This window comes from Molothrus ater, chromosome 3 (genome assembly GCF_012460135.2).
Source record: "Molothrus ater isolate BHLD 08-10-18 breed brown headed cowbird chromosome 3, BPBGC_Mater_1.1, whole genome shotgun sequence".
Taxonomy (NCBI): domain Eukaryota; kingdom Metazoa; phylum Chordata; class Aves; order Passeriformes; family Icteridae; genus Molothrus; species Molothrus ater.
In genome coordinates this window covers 56,403,791-56,424,937 of record NC_050480.2, presented here as the reverse complement: position 1 = coordinate 56,424,937, position 21,147 = coordinate 56,403,791, and the positions used below count along the sequence as shown (strand labels likewise).

The window sequence follows — 21,147 nt, the reverse complement described above, 5'->3', positions numbered from 1 at the left end:
TTAAAAAACAGTCTAAGTGAAATTAGAATCTTGATCAACATTACAATACACTGACAAAATAAATTTTGATGACCTCTCCTAAAACACAGAGGAGCAACTTCCACAGGGCTATGCAGTCAGGGTAGTCAATATTCTCTGCTTATCTAAGATACTGGTAAGAATAGGTGGAATAAGCATATTCACAGATATGTGGATAGACAAACATCAGTTTAGGACAGGAGAAACAGATCTGACAGACTTCAAATAGTGATGACTTCCACACAGTGTCTCACGTCTTCTACGGGATAAACACTTGTAGGTCCCTTTTGACACAGAGTATTCTGTGATCTGTGACTGTGTAAAACTCTCCAGCTCTGGGGTCTGCATGGCAGGCCACGAATGCAGTTTTAGTAAAGCAGCCATGAAGATGAACTGGAAGCACTGCCTGCTCTGAGCACTCCTTTGACATCAGAGGGAGAGCCCCAATCTTGGGAGTGGCTGAGGAGGGGCTACAGAAGCTAAGTCAGCAGGAGGCAGTGACTGCGAGCTGCCTGGGGAGAAGGGGAAAAACATCCTGAGCATGTTTACAGTATTTTCTGCTACTCCCAGGTGTGCTCTAGCTCAGTAGTTCAGTATGACTTACTTAAAATGAAATAGCATGAAAGCCATTAAATGCAAACACATGGTATTGAGACCAGTGTGTGTGTGTGAATTGCAGGACCTGCCAAGCCAGTCTGTTACTTTGCCAACTTTGTCTTGCTCTCCATCCAGCTGACAATGCCCCCAGGTTCTCTGGTAGGGTGAAAACTATTTTATTTCACTCCAGCCGTGAAGTTTGCTGTCACCTGGGAAGTAATAGGCCTTAAGCTGGAGGCCCGGAGGGCAGCAATTGTCACCATCTCCCATCCCAGAAAAAAGAGTCCCTGGAAGACTGGCCACTCTAGGGCAGCACCAACCAGACCCCAGACTCCTCTACCTTGCTTGCTGTCTGCTGCTCTCTGCTTGCAGGCATTCATTCTCAGCTGGAATATGCAAAATCCATGAAGGTTTATTCACTAGCAGCAGCACAGAAACAAAGCCTACTGTTGGGGAGAGTGACTGGAAAGCTGAGCAGCCTCTTGCACCATAGCTGCACTGGCTTGTGCTTTGTGCCAGATCTTGCTGTTGTCCTGCCCGGCAGAACAAAACCAAACCTTTTGTTCTGCTGCTGGCTGTGTGCCAGGGTAATGGGTTTTGGTAATAGGAGCACAGTGGGCACAGAGAGAAAGGACCATCTTTCTTCTGCTTTGGTAAGGTGGTGAAGGACATTTAGGTACTTAATTAAAACCCAATACAAATTTCAATAATGGAAAATAAGACCCAAATCAAATGGGCAGTGAGTCTTCCCTAGAAGGCTGTATTTAAAATGTGGCCTTTTGGGTCTTGTGCTATTTGCCATGTCTTCTGGGGCTGGGATGGAGGAGAGGCTGTACTCCAAACTGGAAATGGGCAGCATCCTCAGATGGTCTCCTGGCCCCACTGTAACACTGAAGTACAAACAACCAGACTTTGCCTCATGTGGCATGAGCAAGGAGCACTGGCAACCAGATTCCCTGAGTGGCTGGCACAGCCAGCCCTGCAACTGCTGTCCTGCTCAGCTCAAGAGACAGGTCACACAGGCAGATGCCCTTCCCTCTCTGTCTCCCTGAAATAAGTATCTCAACAACTTCCCCCACCATACACATTCCAGCTTCTTGTAAGGCTGTTTCACAGAAAGGAGAAAGAAATTCTGTCTGCTCTCATGATGCAGTCTTGTAGCACAGAATTTAGCTGGCAATGGAAACGAAAGACAATGCAATAAATATAAGAATAGAATCGGTTTATTAGAGCTATTTTACATAAAGTAATCAAGAACAAATTACTTGAATAACTATTTGTATACCATGGCAATATTCTTGCTGACTCAAAGTTACTGAAGTACAAAAGACAACATACAAAACAATGCATGCCTCATTTGACTCTGGTTTTATTGAGACCCATGAGGAATGTGACATCCTTGGGACAGCCAAACAAGACAGACAGCACAGTGTGTGTGTATATATGTATATAACATGTACTGTACACATTTTACTGGTAACACATCTGCAGTTCACTCACACATATCAATTACTTGCTCTAATTCTATGAGAATTTTTCTGGGGTGAGGGCAGATCACCGAAGCTTTCAAGCTTTGCAGGAGCTATGGGATAACCAGCAGGAATCCTACACTCCATCATCTTGGGCAGAAACTGCTGTGTGCTGTTCTCACACTGTGTGAGGGTGGTGGGCTGGATGTGGAAAAGGCTGAACAAGCCCTGAGCTCCAGGGAGAGACACAGCTCTGGGATTGTACATGGAATCATAGAGGAGTTTGGGTTGGAAAGGACCTTAAAGATCATTTAGCTCCAACCCCCCTCCCAGGGCAGGGACACCTTCCACTAGACCAGGTTGCTCAGGGCTCCATCCAGCCTGGCTTGAACACTGCCAGCGATGGGGCACCCGCAGTTTCTTTAGGCAGCAGTACACGACTGCTGTTGAGCACTGGGAAGTCCAAGCTCAACCGCTGAGGAGCTGCATTTTTTCATTTCAGCATTTAGCAAGCATGGCTGTCTGCTAGCAGCACAGAGGTTTAAACCGAGTGAAAATAACATGCTTTCTTCCTTAAATCCCAATTTTCTTTGCAAAAGCTGGTGCCTGGATAGCCACTGCTTTTAATTAACAAAGCAAGACACGTTCTTTAATGAAAATACTCCCAGTGCATCAGGTGGAAAGAACACAACTGGTCTCTGCAGGACGGTGAAGGAATGTGTTGGCTGGAGCATCCAGGTCCCCACAGTGGTGGCAGCACTGAGAAGAGCGGGATGGCACAGGCTTCCCCCCACACCTTGGCCAACACAGCCAGGCTGTGGAGCCTTGGCTGCCCCAGTGCACGGGCCCTGGGGTGCACTCAGCCCTGGCTGAGACCCCAACTGCTGTGGGGAGGGCATGGGCACCCCACATCCAGTTTGCAGGTCTCCCCACCTTGCAGTGTCTTCTGCACAACAATCAACTAGAGCTACTCTCCAGAGCCTGAACGTTTCTTATTTTCTGAGCAACGTCATCTACCCACTTTTTATATTATCACCAAAGGGGAAGAGTATGTTCTTCATCTCATAGGCTTCTTCTACACTTGAAAATAAGCTAAGGATTTTGGTCCTTTTATAGAGGCAGAGATTCATGGACACAGGAGAAAGGGGAGAAAACAACTGACCCAAATCCAGGTTTTAGAGATACATCCCATTGATGAGGTAATCAGACTCTTCAGATGTAATGGGTCGGGCTTTTTTGAGCTTCTGTTTCACTAAGCGCAGTCTGCAAGCAACCATAAGCAGCAGCAAAGCAGTGATTGCCAAGCCTAAGGCTAAGGGTAACACAGCACCTACAATGAGGTCAAGAGAAATTACATTTTATTTAACACAGTGAGACACTGGTAGAGAAAACCTGAAATTTTTCTTTAAAAATACAGCTAGTCTACCACTTAGATGTTAGTAATTGGAACAACTCATACTACGAAACTAAACTGCAAGATCATGTTAAGGACAGTTCAGAATATGTAAGTACATTATTCAATTCTTGAGCACTTTATCTGTATCTATAGCACCTGACTGAAAAACTGATGTAATTCAAAGTTAATTCACAGGGTTGGTCTTACCTGTTTCTGGGACTGGGCGACCACCTCCAAGCTGATCTCTCTTTGGCATCATTATGCCATCCCCATTTTTATCATCTGTTCTTTTCCCTGAGGAACTGTTATCTGCACAAAATCAAGCAAGATAAATAAATACTGCAGTTCAGTGACTAGGAAATCTTATCCACAGGATACTAGTATTAAATAATGTGAAGCGCTTAAACTTACGGGAAAAGAAAAACAAAGACAACAAAGAACAGTTTGAGAACTTCTGACTTCGACTGTACGACTTGAATTTTTGAAATAATGTGAAACTGAAGCTAAAATTTAAATTCAATTTTACATCCCAAACCACAGTGCATCTCAACTAAAAGCAAAGACACTTTGTGCTGTGATACTTTTGCTGGCAGCCTTCAGAACTGTTATAGAGCTAGCAGAAACACACTATGCTGCAAAATCTGTAGAATATGAATGTGAAATGCTGTAATTGGAATTACATGTAGTGGTGGGTGCTAAGGAAGTGTTTAAGTCAATTAGCTTGGAACATGCACTGTGTGTAAGTCCCACCCACCAGCAGCAGCTCTGAAGAGCTGCAGAAGGTGTCCCTGGCAGTGGCAGCAGCAGATGCACATGACTGCTAATAAAGCCTAAATTGTTTCATTGGTACTGTCATGAAAGTCCATGCTAATGCTCCCACTCCAAGGCAGAAGGCAGCCTCCCAGGCTGTGGCTTTACTGCCCTGCCATTTTGGCTGGGGTGCATAAACACTGACCTGACCCACAGGGAATGCTGCAGAAAAAGCCATGGCCCTCTCCTCGCTGGGCTCCTGAGGTTGTCCTGGCATGTAAAGTGGGCTTGGAAAAATCCTAACAGCGAATGAACTGGCCTTAAAATACCCAAATGGTATCAGAGATGTGCAGACCACCTGAATGTAACTGACACCAAAACCAGCAGCTGTTTTTCCTGAATTAAACTAAATGAGTATTTGTCTTTATTTTGGAAATACTCAGAAGACATCAGCTCTTTTTAAGAGCTGCTCCAGCCTGCATCTAAATGCCTGTTTTAGAAAATTGTTTCCCTGCCATTTAAATAAAGGGAATATTTAAGTCAACTGCTTGTAAAGAAATTTTGCAAATATGGAGAAAAGTTTAGTGGGAAATTTTTGGAAGGGTAGAAGAATTGAATCCTTTCAATAAAGGATAGTGTAGGACTTGTGGCTCTTCTTACATGACTGGAGAGACTATCAATGCTGCTCAATATCTTATCTGTTATCTCTAGAACACAAAGAGCAATTTCCCCAAAGAAGTTTAGGAGCCTGGCATAAAGCATTTTACACGGCTTTAATTTGGTTTTCACTTTCTCTTGATTTTCTAGTCTACTCTGAGGAAATTGCCACTTACAGCCCCTTCCAATTACCCTAAATTACAGATCTAGGCTACGGTTACTGCTGTGGGTGCCTCTGCAGTAAAAACATGACTAAGGCTTGGGCACTCAGTCAAATGCTGTAATGCCAGCCTCCAACAGCACTGCACGGGCAGCCTGGGACAGACAGAGGCCCTGTGCCAGGGGAATGCAAAGCTGTTATGGTGATTTATACACTTGGCTTGGCTGTGCTGGGAAGTGCAAATCTTCAGGCTGCTTATGAATTCAACCCATCTGCATGACCCTGTTTGCTACTGAGTCTTAGAAACCAGCCCCCTGCTCACTCCAGAGTGCTGTACTGCTACTGAGTGTTTTCTATATTCATCTGCAAGTTCAGGAGTGCCAGAATATGCAGCTAGCCTTGAGAACTTCCCTGGAGAAAGACACTGGGGCTATTTGGAAGCAGCCATGAAGAAATGCTGCGCTGGCCTTTGCATGAGATGCAGTCTGGGTGACTTTACTGCCATGGAAACATGTCTGCAGAGAGAGAAAGGACTCTTTCATTGACATCAAATGCCTCTTCCTCCATCCACTCTCGACTCTGAAAGAAAATGTTTGGCCTTTCAGCTTGGGCAAAAGTAGACCATGAGTCTGTTGCAGAAGACTCAGTGCCCTGAGTGCCTGAGGGGGTTATCCCAAAGTCAGACTTGGTGCTCCCCTGGACTAGTCCTGCTGTAGAGGAATCCCATTGAAAAGGCAGGAATGCAGAACAAGATTTATTCATTGTAAACTATCAATAATTTTTGGGTTTTGTATTGGTTGCTTGTGGCTTTTTTCACTTTACTTTGAATAGATCCCCTGTTAGGTCAGGCAGAAGTTTTAAACAGTCCTTAACTTGGACTTGCATATTTTCATACTTCAGTGTAAATCCTTGAAAAGCTTGTATCAAGTCAGAGCTAAGCCTGAAGGGCCACTGTAAGGAAGGTTAAAGGAAATTTGGAACAGAGAATCTATTAAGAGAAAATGGATTCTAGAAGGAAGTTCCCTTAAGTATCAGCTTCATAGGTAGAAAGCTCATATATCTGCTACCAGGAACTATCTCACAGTCCAAAACATTACAGCTTAGCCCAGATCCTTTGGAGAAAAGGAGAAAAGATAAATTTGGTTGTATTTGACAAGGAAGTCCCTTTTTTAGACATCTTTATTGAATTCTAAGAGATGAAAGCTGTTTATGGAGAGGTAAGTAGCAGAAGGGACAGGCCTTTATTGGTACTTTAGCCACTACTAATAAAAAACCAAATGTAAAAAGGAAAACAAGAACTCTCAAGTCCTACAATGTCTCAGGAAAAACTTCTCTTGTTTAAAAATCAATGGAAAGCTCCTGTATCAAGCACAGAGTCTAGCAGCCAGCTGCAATGTGCCACATGCTGTCTTTAGTAGGTAAAACCTTCACTTACTCTGCCTGCAGTCACCTGATTTAAGAGCATCACGTTTTCCTTTCCATGGATTGTATTTCCATGATGATCTGAAACTGTCAGCTGAGAATTAAGAAAAATGTGGCCCTGAATGGAGCATTTGCATGTGAAAAGCCAGGACCTGTGCTGCCACTGTAAAGCCATATCCCCTAATATGTATCTTAAGTAGACAGCTTTTCACCACAGTGACATTAGGACCACTAAAGCTTATTTTCAAAATTTATGTAAAATAGTATATAAGAAGCCAGGATGTTTGCAATGTCAGCTCCAGGCCAACAAGAACATGATTGTCTCAGTCTAACAAAGACCTTTACGATGATTCAGAGGCAGAGGTTCTACCTTGGTAGCAGCAGCAGGAGACAATCCCTCCCAGAACAGGATTTCTGCCAGTGCAATTGCTGAACTTTTGAGGCTGCTGGTATGATTTCTGCTCAGCATTGCTTATCTCTTCTCAAAAATGCATCCAGCATTACTGCCCTCCTGGACACATTTCCAGATGAGCTTTATGGAGCTGCTCCAGTATTTCTGTGCCTCTCATTTTTGTATCATGTAATTATTAGATTTGGTCTGTAACCTCCCTGAGATGGCACTGGTGGAGGGAAGTCTAATTAATGGATCTGGGTGGATTTTAAGGAATAGATTAGATGCCTGTCTCTCCAACTCCATAAAGGCTGTGGTGCTTCCCAGGAGGGCAGGACTTGGGCCTCTCTGGAACTCTGTGAATCATTAATGCACAGCATGGGACTCCATGAAATTTCAGTGTCTGCAGGAGAATACAGCAGCTCAGAGCAGGTTTTGGCAGAGCAGTTTTTGGCAGTTTCTGCCCTTCAGATCCATGTACCTAGTACGTACCTAGTACCTCTTCATGTCCCACCCCATGCACCCTAACTGGAATCGATCCATAGGTGATTTTAAACCTCCCTGAGCTGTTTGATGCTTTTTGTGGCTAGAAGTATTGGGCTCCTGGTCAGTAAAGACTGGACCCTTTTATTCCACAGGGAAATAATTAAGCATCTAAATTAAATTTTGACTGAGCCCTGTCAAAAGAAAAATATTAAACCCACAAGAATTAAAACAGCTTGAAATCTTGCTTGTTGAAAATTAGAAGATTACAACAGGTACTGGTAGTACACTAATCACTGAAGCTCCATCACACTTCTTTATTTTCTAAGCATCTTTTTCTTTGCTTGTGTACTGCTGTGCAAAAGGCTACCTTTAGAGCAAAACTGGTGCAAGCAACTGTGCAATGGGTAAACACAGAAACTGATTATGCAAAAATGCTTCTGCATTGTACTTCCCTTGATTATCAATTGCTGAAGGTGCTGACCTCAGTTCTGGTTTTATGCCTGGATTCACAAGCCAAATGATTTTGGAGACCTACTTAGCAGCTGACTTCCCACTGGAGCCTGCAAAGCCCTTTGGAAGTTTGATGGCTCAGGTGGCCCTATATCAGGTGTCACTCAAGACTATGTGAGTGAGAAGGGTTTGAGGCACACTTCAGAATTTTAGTCAGCAGTGAGGAGTCATCTAGAGGTCATCTATATTGCCAGAAAAGGGGAAAACATTTGGGACAGGATTTTGCTGTCAGTCCCCACAAATTCACTGAGGCCATCAAATTCTTGACAGCATTGTTTTCACTCCCTTTGCCGAGCGTTCACAGAGTGTTCCCTTTGTGGAGTTTTCACTCCTTCTGCACTCCACAGATGAAGTACAAGCACCCTGAAGGGAATGCCCAGGTGCCAGCCAGGACAGTGCCCTTTTCCGGAGCCGACAGCAGAGGGCACTGAGCACTGCTCTGTTGCAGCTGGAAAATAAAGCTGTGTCTTGGGGCACATGAATCACTCTAAACTGTAAAGAAATAAAAGTGGGGGGTTTGTACTGATTCTAGGCTCTGTGCACACAGTTTTGCTTTCATATAATGGCCATTTCAGATAATTTTAATTCATCAGCATGAACCTTAAAAGACACATCAATTTCATTGCAGCTTCCAGAGGTTTACCAAGGCCAGGGCTGGGGCTCTGCCTGTAACATCACACAGTTGCAGCCACAGTGCAGAACAATACTGGGGACCTGTACACGGACACCTGAGGTAGCTTGTTACCAAAGCCTGAGACTTTTCTACAATGATGAAAGACTGATCCTGCCCTGGAGACAGAGTTCAGAAACAAAAAAGCCCATAATAGTAAAGATATTAGTTCAGGAAAAGAAAAAAAAAGAAAAAAAGAGAGAGAAATAATATTTAGCACTAGGAGAAAAGCAATTACTCTCACCCAAGTTGAACAGTACTTTATTATGTGCTCCTGAAGTACTCCCCATGAGATTTAAGGAGCCTTAATACATCAGCCTACACAGCTGAACCTGTGGCAGAATATTTGTTTAGTTCATTGCACATTTTGTTTCTTAGACTGTATTATTTCTCTAGCATTCCTACATTTCAACTTTCTTTTTGCACCTAGTATAAAACAAACTTAACAATAATAAATCAAAACCTACTTAGAACTTCATTATTACAGGTTTCTTTTGTATTTATTAACATTTGAATTTTTTTTCCTCTTAGCCAGACACCAAAAGACAAATTAAATTTAAGGTGCAAGACACTTCCTTTCTTTAAGGAGAAGGGTTTATTGAAACAGATTCAATTCTTACCTGGCACAAATCCACTGATTTGTTTCTTTGGTCCCTGAGAAAGCGATTGGTTAGACATGTCTGGATCCACTGAGAGAAGTGGTTGATTTCTGGCAGTGGCTTTCAGGGTGTTCACTGCAGAGTTTTCCTCTGTGTTTTCAGTCAGTTCTGCAGTCCTTTGCTGGGTAGTGCCAAGAGCTGCATGTGTCACTGTCTTCCGACCCGAGCTGACTGTTAACAGAAACAAAAATTTTTGTACAATGTACAAAAAAAAAGTTTGTACAACAAGGGAATGGAAGTGTTCTTAAGGAAGACTGTCCAAGATGGGCCTTGAGGCAGAGTGAACAACTTCCTCAGGTTCACACATATAATGAAATGTGAGTCACAGATACCTAACACTTGCTTGCAAGAGTACACTCATGACCCCTACAGTGAAATCCAGCAACTAAAATACAATGAAAGAGTGGTTAGCCATTGTGCCCATTCACCCTCTGGTGGGTTTTGCTCACTTAGCTGAGCCTGGATGACTAATGAAAGCAAATAGCATGATGGTGAATCAATTGGTTCCCATGTGTGTCCACAGTGTTTCAGATTCTTGCAAGGTGTCTAACAGCACAGTGAAGGGTACCTCTGAGACACCTTTTCACACAGAGACCACGGTTCTTGTTTCCAGAATCATCACACAAGTGCAAAGCCGATCTTTTAACTGCTGAACACAAAACCCGTCACTTAGGGACCCTTGACAGTTTTAATATGCTTTGAATAAAAGTATGCAAATATTAAACCTTCCCATGTGCTAATTCCAATGAAAGACTGGGAGCAAACTGCTTGCTCACAGGGAGAGAGGCCCCAGAAGTGGCATTGTCCCGCTTTGGTCATTGAGGCTGTGGTTACTTTCACAGTCTGCTGTGCCACTGTGGCCTGGCACACTTACGGTTCTGGCAGAAAGTCTCGTCTGATCCATCAGGACACTGCCTCACACCATCACACGCAAACGTGATGTCAATGCAGCAGCCATCATCACAGATAAACTGGTAGCGAGAGCAAACCCCAACACAGGCTGTTGAGAAACAATTCCCAAATTACCAAAAGAGAAATCAAGGAGTGAATACTGAGTCAGTGACTAAAATCTGCAGCATGGAGGAAAAAGCAAAACCACGTCATGTCAAGAAGCACCATGAACAAGGCACAAAGTCCAGACTCAGCTGTGTGCCATCGTATTGACTCAGAAGCAAATATAGGCAATAGCTGTTCCTGGCACCTTCATCACTAGCCTGGTAATCTGTTTATTACAGGAGTACTCAACCTGGAGGCTGTTGTACCTTACACCTTGTGCAGCACCCTTACAGTGCTTTGAATTCTGCTGGCCTAAGCTGAAAGGAGATCTTCCTAGGCTTAAAGGATGCAGAACCAGTCCTGAAAATGAATAAATGAAATCTCTGTGGCTGTAACTGCATCCTTCCAACACATAATTCCTACTACATATCCATTCAACACCAATACGTTGCTTTATATGCACACATTTGGGCCATATGGGATCTTTTATGGCATATTTTTTACAACGTAATTAAAATGCTCAAAGAATGCTCATCATTTATTGACATCAGCATCCAGTGACTTCAATACAGCACAGATCAAAATAGGACTAGGTCACATTCTCACAAATTACTTTCACCAGAAAGAACTGACTGCTGCCTGCTTTAACATTTAGATTCCCCTGGAAATGGACAGTATCTCTGGATGTCCCATTTTGCATACTCAAAGCTTTCCTGAAACCCATTCTGATTCTGTAATTATAAAGTGTTTACATCTGTGCTTTTGTCTTTCCAACAGCAGTGCAGTTCATCACTTTGTAAAGCACTATCAAGTTCAGTGCTTGATTAGTGTTGTAAGAGCAAATCAATTTGCATAAGGGAGCACAGCCTTTGGTTGTTATCCTGCTGTGTACCAAACGATGCACCAGGCTAAGAGAAGGATGCCAGGAATGCAGACAACTGTTTAAAACCCCTAAAATCTGAAAATGCATCTCCATAACTTCAGCACTAGTAATAGCACTGATCTTGCACGTATTAAGGCATCAAGAACTGGTCTGGCTACAGCAGTAGCACTTGAATTGCTAATGTAGCTGGGGAATTAGAAAAATAAAGAAGACAGCAAATCCCCTATGTGGTCCATACAAAAGATACCCCAGATACCCAGCAGCAAATAAACAAAGCAGCAAACCTCTCTGGCTGCTTTAGCTGAATTAAATATTAATGAACACAACTCTATCATCCATTACTGGAACACAGGCATTATTAAGCAGATTTTTTCTTAATAAAAGCTTATTGCCACAGGGACTACCCGCTCACATAGAGATATTGTGCTGAGGCAGAGCAAGATTTTCACTGGTTCTGCTAAACATGGTGATAATGCTATTTAACTTTGTGCCAGAGCAGCAGATCTGCACTAGCAACTTGTTAATTACAATGTAATTAGAAGTTATTACATTTAAGAGCAGGACTGACAGCCACTGAAATGTAACTTACTTTCTACCTTTTATGCTTTTCACATGTTTCTGAAGCTCAGAGTTTAAAACTGATGGGTCAGTCCCAGTTTCAGCTTCCCCAGTAGCATAAGGCTTCAATAACAACCATCAGAAAGAAAAACTTAAATGCATTTAAACAAAAAAAACATGTCAACTTTCAGACTACAGATGCAGGTCAATATTATTCTTAGTCCGCCTCAAACATACTATTAGGTAATTTTAACTGGGTCTTCCCTATAGCACAAGCCCTGTCACGATGCCTACACCATCTGACTGTTACAATGCACATGATGCCTGTGTCAATATTTCACTCTTCCAATCCTGCATGCTTATTAGCAATAGAAGGGCAAATACTCAGTGCCTGAAAGTATTATTTCTCTAACAGGCAAGTGATGCTTGCTTGTTTCCTCACTTTGAAAGAGAGATTCTAAGCTGAAAGATATGTCATTATGTAATGAGCAAGGGCAAAATAAAACACTGAAAATGGAGAATAACATTTTTACCTTTATCTGACCCTTGCTCTGCTCTAAGTACCATACCCTGGGTGTCACAGAGCCAGCCCCAGGCATTTTCTCACCTGCTGCAGAATGAACCATGGGCAGGATGGTCACAGAGACGTTGTCAGAGCTCCGCTGACCTGCAGTGTCTGTCACGGTTAGCTGGAAAATATACCCGCCTTCCTGAATGTGGGACAGTTTCAGTGTTCCTGGCTGCGGTACCTGAGTGAAGGCACACAGTAAAAAAAACATATTGGCACAATGATCCATCCATGACCTTCCAGGAATAAGATTAAATACTTCCTGCAGTCTAGTCAGCCTATTCAAGCATGTATTTCTTTCAGCATGTAACATTTTTTTTTTTTGCATCCATTTGTAAAAAAACCCCGCAACGTGCAGGTAGTGTTGTCATGTTCTACTCAGTTACCTGGAGCTGTGAATCTCAACACTCAAATGGAGAACAAATGGTCACATACATTTAAATCAATTTTTGAGCAATTAGAAATGTAATTTTAGAGGATAGACAGTAAAATATTGGCCTTTTCCTCTTTATCAAGTTAGTCTGTAGACAATATAACATAGATCCACAGAAATAAATTTTCATGCCTGAAAGAGAACAAGAATTTTTGATTAATATGGCCAGAGTCCTAGACTTTCCATTATAGAAGAGTGTATTGATAACACATTTTTTTCTTTCAGTGAGAAAATTTCCTGCCTGAAATGTCTTTCCTTTTCTATTTACATGAATGAACTCAGTTATCTGATCAGACTGTTGAGTACCTCCTGATGGAGTGTATGACCCCTTACAATTTTATTCTTTAATTTGTTAAAGAAATTATTATGCTCTAAAAAACACCTGCTGTTGTTCACTGTGACTGTTGGGAGAGCAAATGTGGTATTTAAAACTCATGAGCCATGGAGCCCAAGTCTTGTCCCAGTGCAGAGACTTCTGAAATGCCACTGACTTCTGAATACACCACCACTCTCCTGGAGACCTCTGTGCTTTCCTTTTTATTCTCATGCTGCCCTGAAGAATGCTGGCCTGTATCTGCTTACACAGAAACTTTGGCTCAAAACAGATAATCAGCATTAAAAAAAACCCCAACCCATTACTGTCCCCAAGTGTCCAGGCGCTGCGCAGCTACAGAGTGGGGGTAGCAATCAGAGAAGCAAATTACCTAAAAAAGCAATAATAAGTCACAACAGGAAAAAAAAAAGGCTTCCTTCTACAATATGATAAGATCTCTTTCTAGCAGTCCTTTCCCCTCCTCTGCCTTCTATTTATTCTTTGCTACATAAAAGCAATGCAACAGCTGCCTTTTATCTTATTTAAACACACTCCCATCTCCCTTGTAGCTATGGATTCATACATTACTCTCAAAGAATAAATGACACAAAATCCAGTAACTTCAGGGCAGTAACCAAAGCACTAAAGACATCAACTGAAGAATGCATGAAAAAAAATCACAGCTATTATATCAACTCTAAAATTTAAATTATCATGGTTAATCACCAGGGTACATATCTGTAGGAGAAATCCCTGCTCATTTGAACACAATAGAAAAGTATTTATTTAAGCATAAATGTGTGTCAAATTCATTTTCTGTTAACAATTACAAAAAAGCCACCAAGGTTAATGTGAATTTTACAGCTTTGAATGGATATATGACTTGTCTGTATTTTATAAAGTGACTTTGAGTAATATTAAAAATATAAAATTAATGTTTTTATTAAATTCTAATTTTTGTTTTACTCTATGTTACTAAATCACAGATTAGTTTAAAAAGTATTTAATTGCTCTTTAAAGAAAATAATGCTGCAATGGGTCTGATAAACAAGTCTTTGATAATAAAGATGATATCTAGCAACTAGTCTTAAAGCTTCATTTTGCTTCATGCTCTCTCACCTCTACATATCCTTCCTGCTCTAGGTGGAGTTCCCAGTATGTCCTTGATGTTGTGGGCTGTGAAGAGACTATGAGTAGAGTCTGAGGACTTGAGACATTTTTTCTTTCTTTTTCTGCTGATCCTACAGCACTCACAAAAAAGACTAAACTGAAGAACTGCTCTCTTCATGGGTAATTTGAAATCCAAGTGCAGTAGAAAATGTATGGATAAAATATTTCATAAGGTTTTCATCATGCTTCTTTGTAGCTTCTCCATAAGCACTGACAGGAGACTGTTGGTGAAAATCCCTTATTATTTTTAGTAACTGAATTACTGAGGGGTCTCTAACTGGGGTGACAGAAGCTGAAGTGCAGCGAGCACAAATATAGCAGAGCTCAAATCCAGTGGAATATTATTATCTACTTGTTTGCTGCTGGCTGTCCCATGCCATCCAGGAAAGGGATTAACTGTGTAAGCCACTAGAAATAATCACTGGAACTACCCAGGGACACAGTGTAGTCTCCTTCACTGGAGGTCTTCAGGATGGGATTGGACAGATAAAATAACCTCACTGAGTCTCCTTGTCCCACAAACAGTTGGACCAGGTGATCTTTTCAGGTCCCTTCCAACCTGGTCTGCTCTACATTTCTGTGAAATAAATGTTCAGGTTGTAAAGATATCCTAATTTTGCTGCCTGGCAGACAGATTCCAATATATTTAATATTTGTAGCTGTACATTTAAAACTTGAACACACCAATCTGGAAGTAACTGGCCACAAGGGGGGCTGCAGATGTACCTGCATGTCAACTGAAGAGTCGCCCTGCAGCAGTGTCCACTCGTAGTGCACAATTCCGTGGTCATCGGAGCTCTCCCGGCCATCCAAAAGCACCCAGTCCACAGGTGACTGCAGCACAATGTCCTGACCAGCCTGACACTGTGGGGGCTCATCAAATTCTTCTTCTTCAGCAAAAAAAGAGAAGATCAGTAATTTATGAGGGGAGGCTAAGTGATTATTTACATAAACCACTTTTCTTTCTTGGTTAAGGTATTGTTTCACCTCTGTGCAACTTCCTGAAAGAGGAACATGTTCATTAGTGCACATTTTGTTAGGCAAAGTAATATCTGCTTTTATTTAAGTTAATTTCCTATGATGTCTTCAGGAATTAACATTAGAAGCACATGGAGAAGCATAGAAAACCTCTCTAGGTACCTGCACAACAAACAGGATTATTAGCATGAGTGCACTTTTTAAATCTGAGCTAAGGAAAATAAGTTTAAATATGACTTACATACAGATGGCAGTTAAAGCATCTTTTTATACCTTTTATAGCACTCTGCTTAATTCAATACACTTCTAGTCCCTATTTATAATACATCATTATAGGAATGAAAGACTGATTTAGCATAAGGTGGCACCCTGATGAAGCAGTGCACATGATGATTAAAATTCATCAGACACCATCAATTTTAAGTGCCTCATTTAAGATATCAAAAGCTTGATTTTCAGAATATTTAGGATATTCAGAATATTTATTTACAGAATTTTGCTATATTCCAAGTACAATCTTTACTGATTAAAATTGTGAGTACTAAGTACTTTTGCCAATCAGACCACAAGCTTTTGGGTGAGACTAACAAAAGTCGAACCCAAAGATTGCATCTTTCTACAGCTCCCCATTCAAGTGTCATTCCCTCTCTGGGCACCCTGAAGTGGCAGGGTGCTCTCTGCTCTTCAAGCTCTGCAAAGGATACCCTGTAAAGGATACTGATGCTATGCTCAAGAGCAATTACTGAAATCAAGGTTGTAACTGCACTCCATGTGGGCAGAGCTGCACAAGGAAAGGTGCTTTCCCATCAGTGTGGGGAATATTCCTTGCACGTGCTCTTCAACAGTATCATGAAGGTGCTTGAAGCCTTGGAGCTCATGGGAGCAGTGGGACAACTGTTTATCTCTGACTAAACAGCAAAATTCTTATTTCTTGGTTTTTTTCACCAGTAGGTCAGACATAGAAAATTTCAAGGTAAATGTCTAAAGTTAGGAAAACATACAATAACTACTTTCTATAATAATAGAAAGTATGAAACACTTCTTACTCATCCAATGACGAAGGCAGCTTTGTCTAATTTGTATACACTCACCTCTCAAAACAAACTTTGTTTTAAAAAAACCATCCAGGTGCAAAAAAAAAAAACCCCAAAACTCATTGTTAATAAAACCCCAAAACTCATTGTTAATAAACACCATCATTATAGTGCCAGGGCAACTTTTATTTGATATAAATGAGTTAGGTACAGTCTTCACAGAGTTACTTAGTTTACAAATAACTGTTGAAAAGAAACTGACCTAGGTCACAAACAGCACAGCCCAGTCCTCTGCTTCTACCTTGGAAAGGGGTTTCATGTCACTTCTCTGGTTTAAATGACTTGGTCAATGCCCTGTAGGGGCAGAGACAAGCCCCAATTCCCCTAAGCAATAAGGATACTTTCTTCCTGGTCAAACCTTATACTCCAGCAGCATGAGTTGCATTGAGTCAGTTACAGAAGTTCAAGCCCTTTGTTAAAGATGAGTGAAGGACCACAAAAACCTCTGGTCCCAAAGAATGGAGGCATCACACTTTGCTTGTAAGCCACCACATCATCTTCAGAAAGGTAAATCAATGGCAGAAAGGAAAATTTGGCCTGTTAGAGATATATGGCATGGGAGGAGACAGCCTATTGAGCTGAAGATTCTTTTGCCACAGCAAAGTTTTAAGCAATGGAATACATGATCCTTAGTGAAACACCTCCAAATCTGGGGAATAAGAAGGCAGCATAAAAAACCAAGGAGACAAACTCACTGGAGGCATACTCCAAGGAGCCACTTGCAGCTACCACTCATGGGAATAAAACGCTATCAGCCACAGGTCAGCAAAAATCATCTCTCAACTTCTGCTTTCAACTTGCATTTAAGTTGAATGTAAACAAGCAGTATGGAACTGAAATATCAGGTCAACCCTCTGAGATGCTGGAGCTGGCTGCTTTCTAGAAAAAGGGGTGAAACACTTTTTTCTTAGGGAGCCAATACAATAGGCTTTTTTTTTCATCCTGCTTTTTATTTATTCTGCTCCCTCCATCTTTATACAGACTAGTCCTGCCAATAATGAAGCTTCCAACTAATTTTCTGAATGAAGGCCTTGTTATAAAAGGTTATTTCACTGCAAACTCCTGAATGTGTTTGGTATTAGTTTACTTTGATATTGAATCCTCCCATTGCTCACCACTAGTGATCTTAGAGATCACTGTATCCCAATGCACAGAAATATTTTGGAATTATGAGGGCACCACATCAGTGGGTAAATGTTGGTTTGGTATTATCAGAAAGAAAACAGTGGAAGACTCAAGAAAAAAGTACTCTGAAAGAAAAAAAAAAGGAGCAGCTAAAATGTTATCCCCTCATGGAAAAAAATCTTGAAATGGAAAGTTCTTTCCTAAATTTTTTAAACTCATTCATGGGGTGACAGAAGGGAAAAAAGATGTGCATTCATCATCCTGTTGTCTAGATTGTTTTTCAATGTAATTCAAGAATGCACTGGTAACAAAACACTAGAGCAAAATAATTCAATCTTAATTTTATCTCTCCTGGTCTATGTCACATCTGACAGATGTTTAAGTAAAAGTTCATTCTCATTTGTGGCTTTGTTTCAGCTCCAGTGTAATTGCATTAAGAAATCATAATCCCCTGTTTCCAATACCACCATCACTCACAAGGCAGACTTTTAAATAAAACCAACAGGACACAGAGCAATTTGCAGACTAGGAACTGAAATTGCCTTGCAAGTCCAGTACTGACAGTCAGAAAAGCTGCCAAAAAGGCAAAGCATTTAAGAATTCCAGAATTCAAGAACTCAAGGAATTCAAGAAATTCAAGATTTCTAGTTGACAGAGCATCATTTTTACAATATATTATTTATATTGTGCCATAACTGCAAAATTAGTTCCTAATAGGTTTTAATAGAATTAAGGCAGTTCAAAATGAAGCCTAATTCTGTGTGACTTTGATGTAAAATCTCATCATGCAACTGCATACAGGCTTATGAAATACAACTACCACAAAGCTGCTACATAAATAATACTGTAGAATAATACTCCTCCTGTGGAAAATGTTAAAATTACACCTTGGGTTTTTCTGGTACCTTAAGCTTGCCTCATCTCTATTGCTAAGGGATCCTTCCTTGTAGCTCTCTAATCTACCTGCCCATGCACTTTGCAAACAAATATTTAGGAATCATAATGCCTCTATAAATCAAGTCCCTGCTCTTTTGTATTTCCAGGGGATTCACATTGACATTTTCATGAAACGTGCAGGTCTAAATGGACCTCAAGCCTGATGTTTCTCCTCCCAAGAGAGCAGTAACAGCAGGCACATCTGGGCACTGTTCTCACCCACACCAACACCAGGTCTTGCTCCTGTTGCACGCAGTGACTAATTTACTTCAGATGAGATCTATTGCATCTTGAGTAAGATGCAGATGACATTTGGGAAAGTATCGTCCACAGGGATAATGAAATTAAGTCAAAATTAGTTAAGTGGAGACTGTTTAACAACAGGAGGTGGGGGAAGGCAAACAAATTCTTTGAATCAGGTGCTAGGAAACAGATTCCAAATTTAGAAATCCAGATTTGTTTTCATCTACAGCTGCTTGCTCTGGATAATATTGCTCCTAAATATGCTTCAGAGTTGAACAAACAGCTGCTTTTGATGTGGCCTAGTTTCCAGAGGTGCTTGTTGAGAATGTCCATGCTGTGTTTGGACTACTGGTGAGGTATCCTTGTCTTCTTCAGTCTAGTTCTTGAGTTATTAAGCATGAAAAATCTTGATTTAAGTGAGTAAGAAGCTGTCTTAGGCAATGACATTTGGATAGCACCCCCAAGAACAGCATGTGCTTGCTCTCAGGCTATGCACCAGGTTATGGCATAGCTGGGAAAAAAAGCACTTCATGTTTTGAAGGTGCCCAATATGTACAGTTCCTGGGGAGCTGGGACTTCACTGGTTCCCCAGGGAGTGTGGGGCCAGGGAACATGCACATCCCACTGCCTGGCTCCCAGCCACCGGCTGGCTGGCACAGTGCCCCGCCAAGGGCTCTGCAGAGGCAGAGATATTGAAGGATGGGTTTCCCCAAGCCCAAACACCCCCAAAGCCCTCACAGGTCAGAAGGGACCACAGTGGGTCATTTGGTCCGACCTCCCTGCTCAAGCAGGGTCGTTCAGAGCACATGGCACAGGATTGTGTCCAGAGGGTTCTTGAGGATCTCCAGTGAGGGAGACTCCACAACGTCTCTGGGCAACCTGCTGCAGTGCGTGGCTACCCGCACAGTGAAGAAGTTCTTCCCTATGTTCAGCAGGATCTTCCTGTGCATCAGTTTCTGCCCGTTGCCTCTTGTCATATTGCTGGGCACCACAGGAAGAGCCTGGAAGCATCCTATTGAACCCCCTCCCCTTAAGGTATTTATACACCTTGGTAAGGTTCCCTCGGGCACGGCCGGGCCGCCTCTCCCGGCCCAGGGCACCCCTCCGAACGGCACGGCACGGCGCAGCCCGGCTCTCCTCGCCCCGTACTCCCACCGGCGACGCCCCACCGCCCGGGAGCGGCTTCCCGGCGCCGGGGCGGCCTCACGGACGGCGCCCGCTCCCCGCCGGCGGCTCCGCGGCCCTGCCGCCCCCGCGCCGAGCGCCGCCATCTCCCCGCCGCCGTTCCCGCCGCCGTTCCCGCCGCGCAAGCCGCTTACCCGTGGGCGGCGGGGCGACGCCGGCGGTCCGGCGGCTGTAGGAGCTGTAGCCGCGGTGCGGGGCGAAGCGGCAGACGGGCCGGCCGCGGTGCGTGCAGTTGAAGAGGTAGCAGCCCGGCTCGGCCGCCGTGCCCCGCGGGCGGGCGGGCCCCTGCACCACGGCCAGCGTGCAGCGCGGCTCGGCGCAGCAGGCGTCCAGGCACTGCCGCCAGCCCGACACGGCGCCGGGCGCCCGCAGGAAGGTGGCGCCGGCCGCGATGGAGTCCTTGGTGCGGATGATGGAGTCGGGCCTGGCGGAGAAGCCGCCGCTTCCGCCGCACCGCTCCCCGCCGCCCACTCCGCCGCCCGCTGTCGCCGGTGGTCCCGGCTCCTCCTGCTGCAGCTGCCGGCGGAACTCCTCCAGCAGCGTCTCCACGCCCGAGATCTGCGAGCGCAGGTCGGCCAGCGGCGCCGCGCAGCGCCCGCCCGGCAGCACGGCCCGCCCGCCCAGCGCCGCCAGCAGCACCAGCACCAGCAGCGCCGCCATGGCCCCGGGCGGCGGCGGCGGCGGCGGGAGCGGTTCCCCCCGGGGCACCCCCAGCGAGCGCGGCGCGGGGAGGCGCCGGCCCCGCCCGGCTGCACCAGGCGGAGCGGCCGCGCTCAGCACCCGCCGCCCCGAACAGCTCCGGCGGGCCCCGCCCCGGGACCGCCCCCAGAGCGACATTCCTTCAGCAGCCGCAGCGACAGGAGAAGGAGCAAGGGGCTCAAACTGGTGAGGGCAATTTTAAGATGTATGTTAGAAAGAAATTCTTTACTGTGAGGGTGGTGAGGCACTGGAACAGGCTGCACAGAGAAGCTGTGGATACCCCATCCCTGTAAGTGTTCAAGGCCAGATTGGATAAGACCTTGCACAATCTAGTCTAGTTGAAGGTGTCCCTATCCATGGCAGGGGGATTGGGATTTGATGACTTTTAAAGTCCCTTCCATTCTGTGGAAGCCCTTAACATGCTGTGATTCGACGGTTCTATGACTCCACACGGGGAGATGATGCCTGCAAATAATCGGGGTTGGGTAGGGGTCACTGAAACTGCTGGTGGTTCTGTGAACCTAAGGAGACAAAAAAGAAATTGCAGAAGACTCCATCCCAGACATGGCATTTCTGTTCAGAAATAACAAAAAAAGAAAGCCAGTAGTGAAAAACCTAACGTGCAAAGCTGTGACCTCCTGACCTGCAAAAAAAATCCCAGACAGGATCTTAACCACACAAAACAATGGTGAAGAACTTCCCATGCAAGTTTTTGAAGTCTTTGCTAAATGAGTTTCACTTGCAATTAAATTATTCAGTTTTACATCTGTCACAACAACAT

At 43.6% G+C, this 21,147-nt stretch overlaps 1 protein-coding gene across 2 annotated transcripts in view; it reads right to left on the bottom strand.

Annotated features, from left to right (window-relative positions):
• Window positions 1-20,372, bottom strand: part of LRP11 (LDL receptor related protein 11) — a 28,384-nt gene extending 8,012 nt beyond the window's left edge. Inside the window, exons 1-7 of one of the 2 annotated variants that reach the window (XM_036380606.2) lie at window positions 19,802-20,368; window positions 14,833-14,996; window positions 12,230-12,371; window positions 10,060-10,185; window positions 9,147-9,356; window positions 3,688-3,789; window positions 1,823-3,414 (exon numbers count right to left, since the gene is read on the bottom strand). In XM_036380606.2, coding sequence (XP_036236499.1) covers window positions 3,260-3,414; window positions 3,688-3,789; window positions 9,147-9,356; window positions 10,060-10,185; window positions 12,230-12,371; window positions 14,833-14,996; window positions 19,802-20,327 — 1,425 coding nt within the window. In that variant the 5' untranslated portion in view covers window positions 20,328-20,368 and the 3' untranslated portion in view covers window positions 1,823-3,259. Of the gene's footprint in view, window positions 1-1,822; window positions 3,415-3,687; window positions 3,790-9,146; window positions 9,357-10,059; window positions 10,186-12,229; window positions 12,372-14,832; window positions 14,997-19,801 lie in introns of those variants that run through there. The other variant, XM_036380607.2, reaches the window with a different exon arrangement.
• Between the last annotated feature and the right edge of the window lie 775 nt (window positions 20,373-21,147).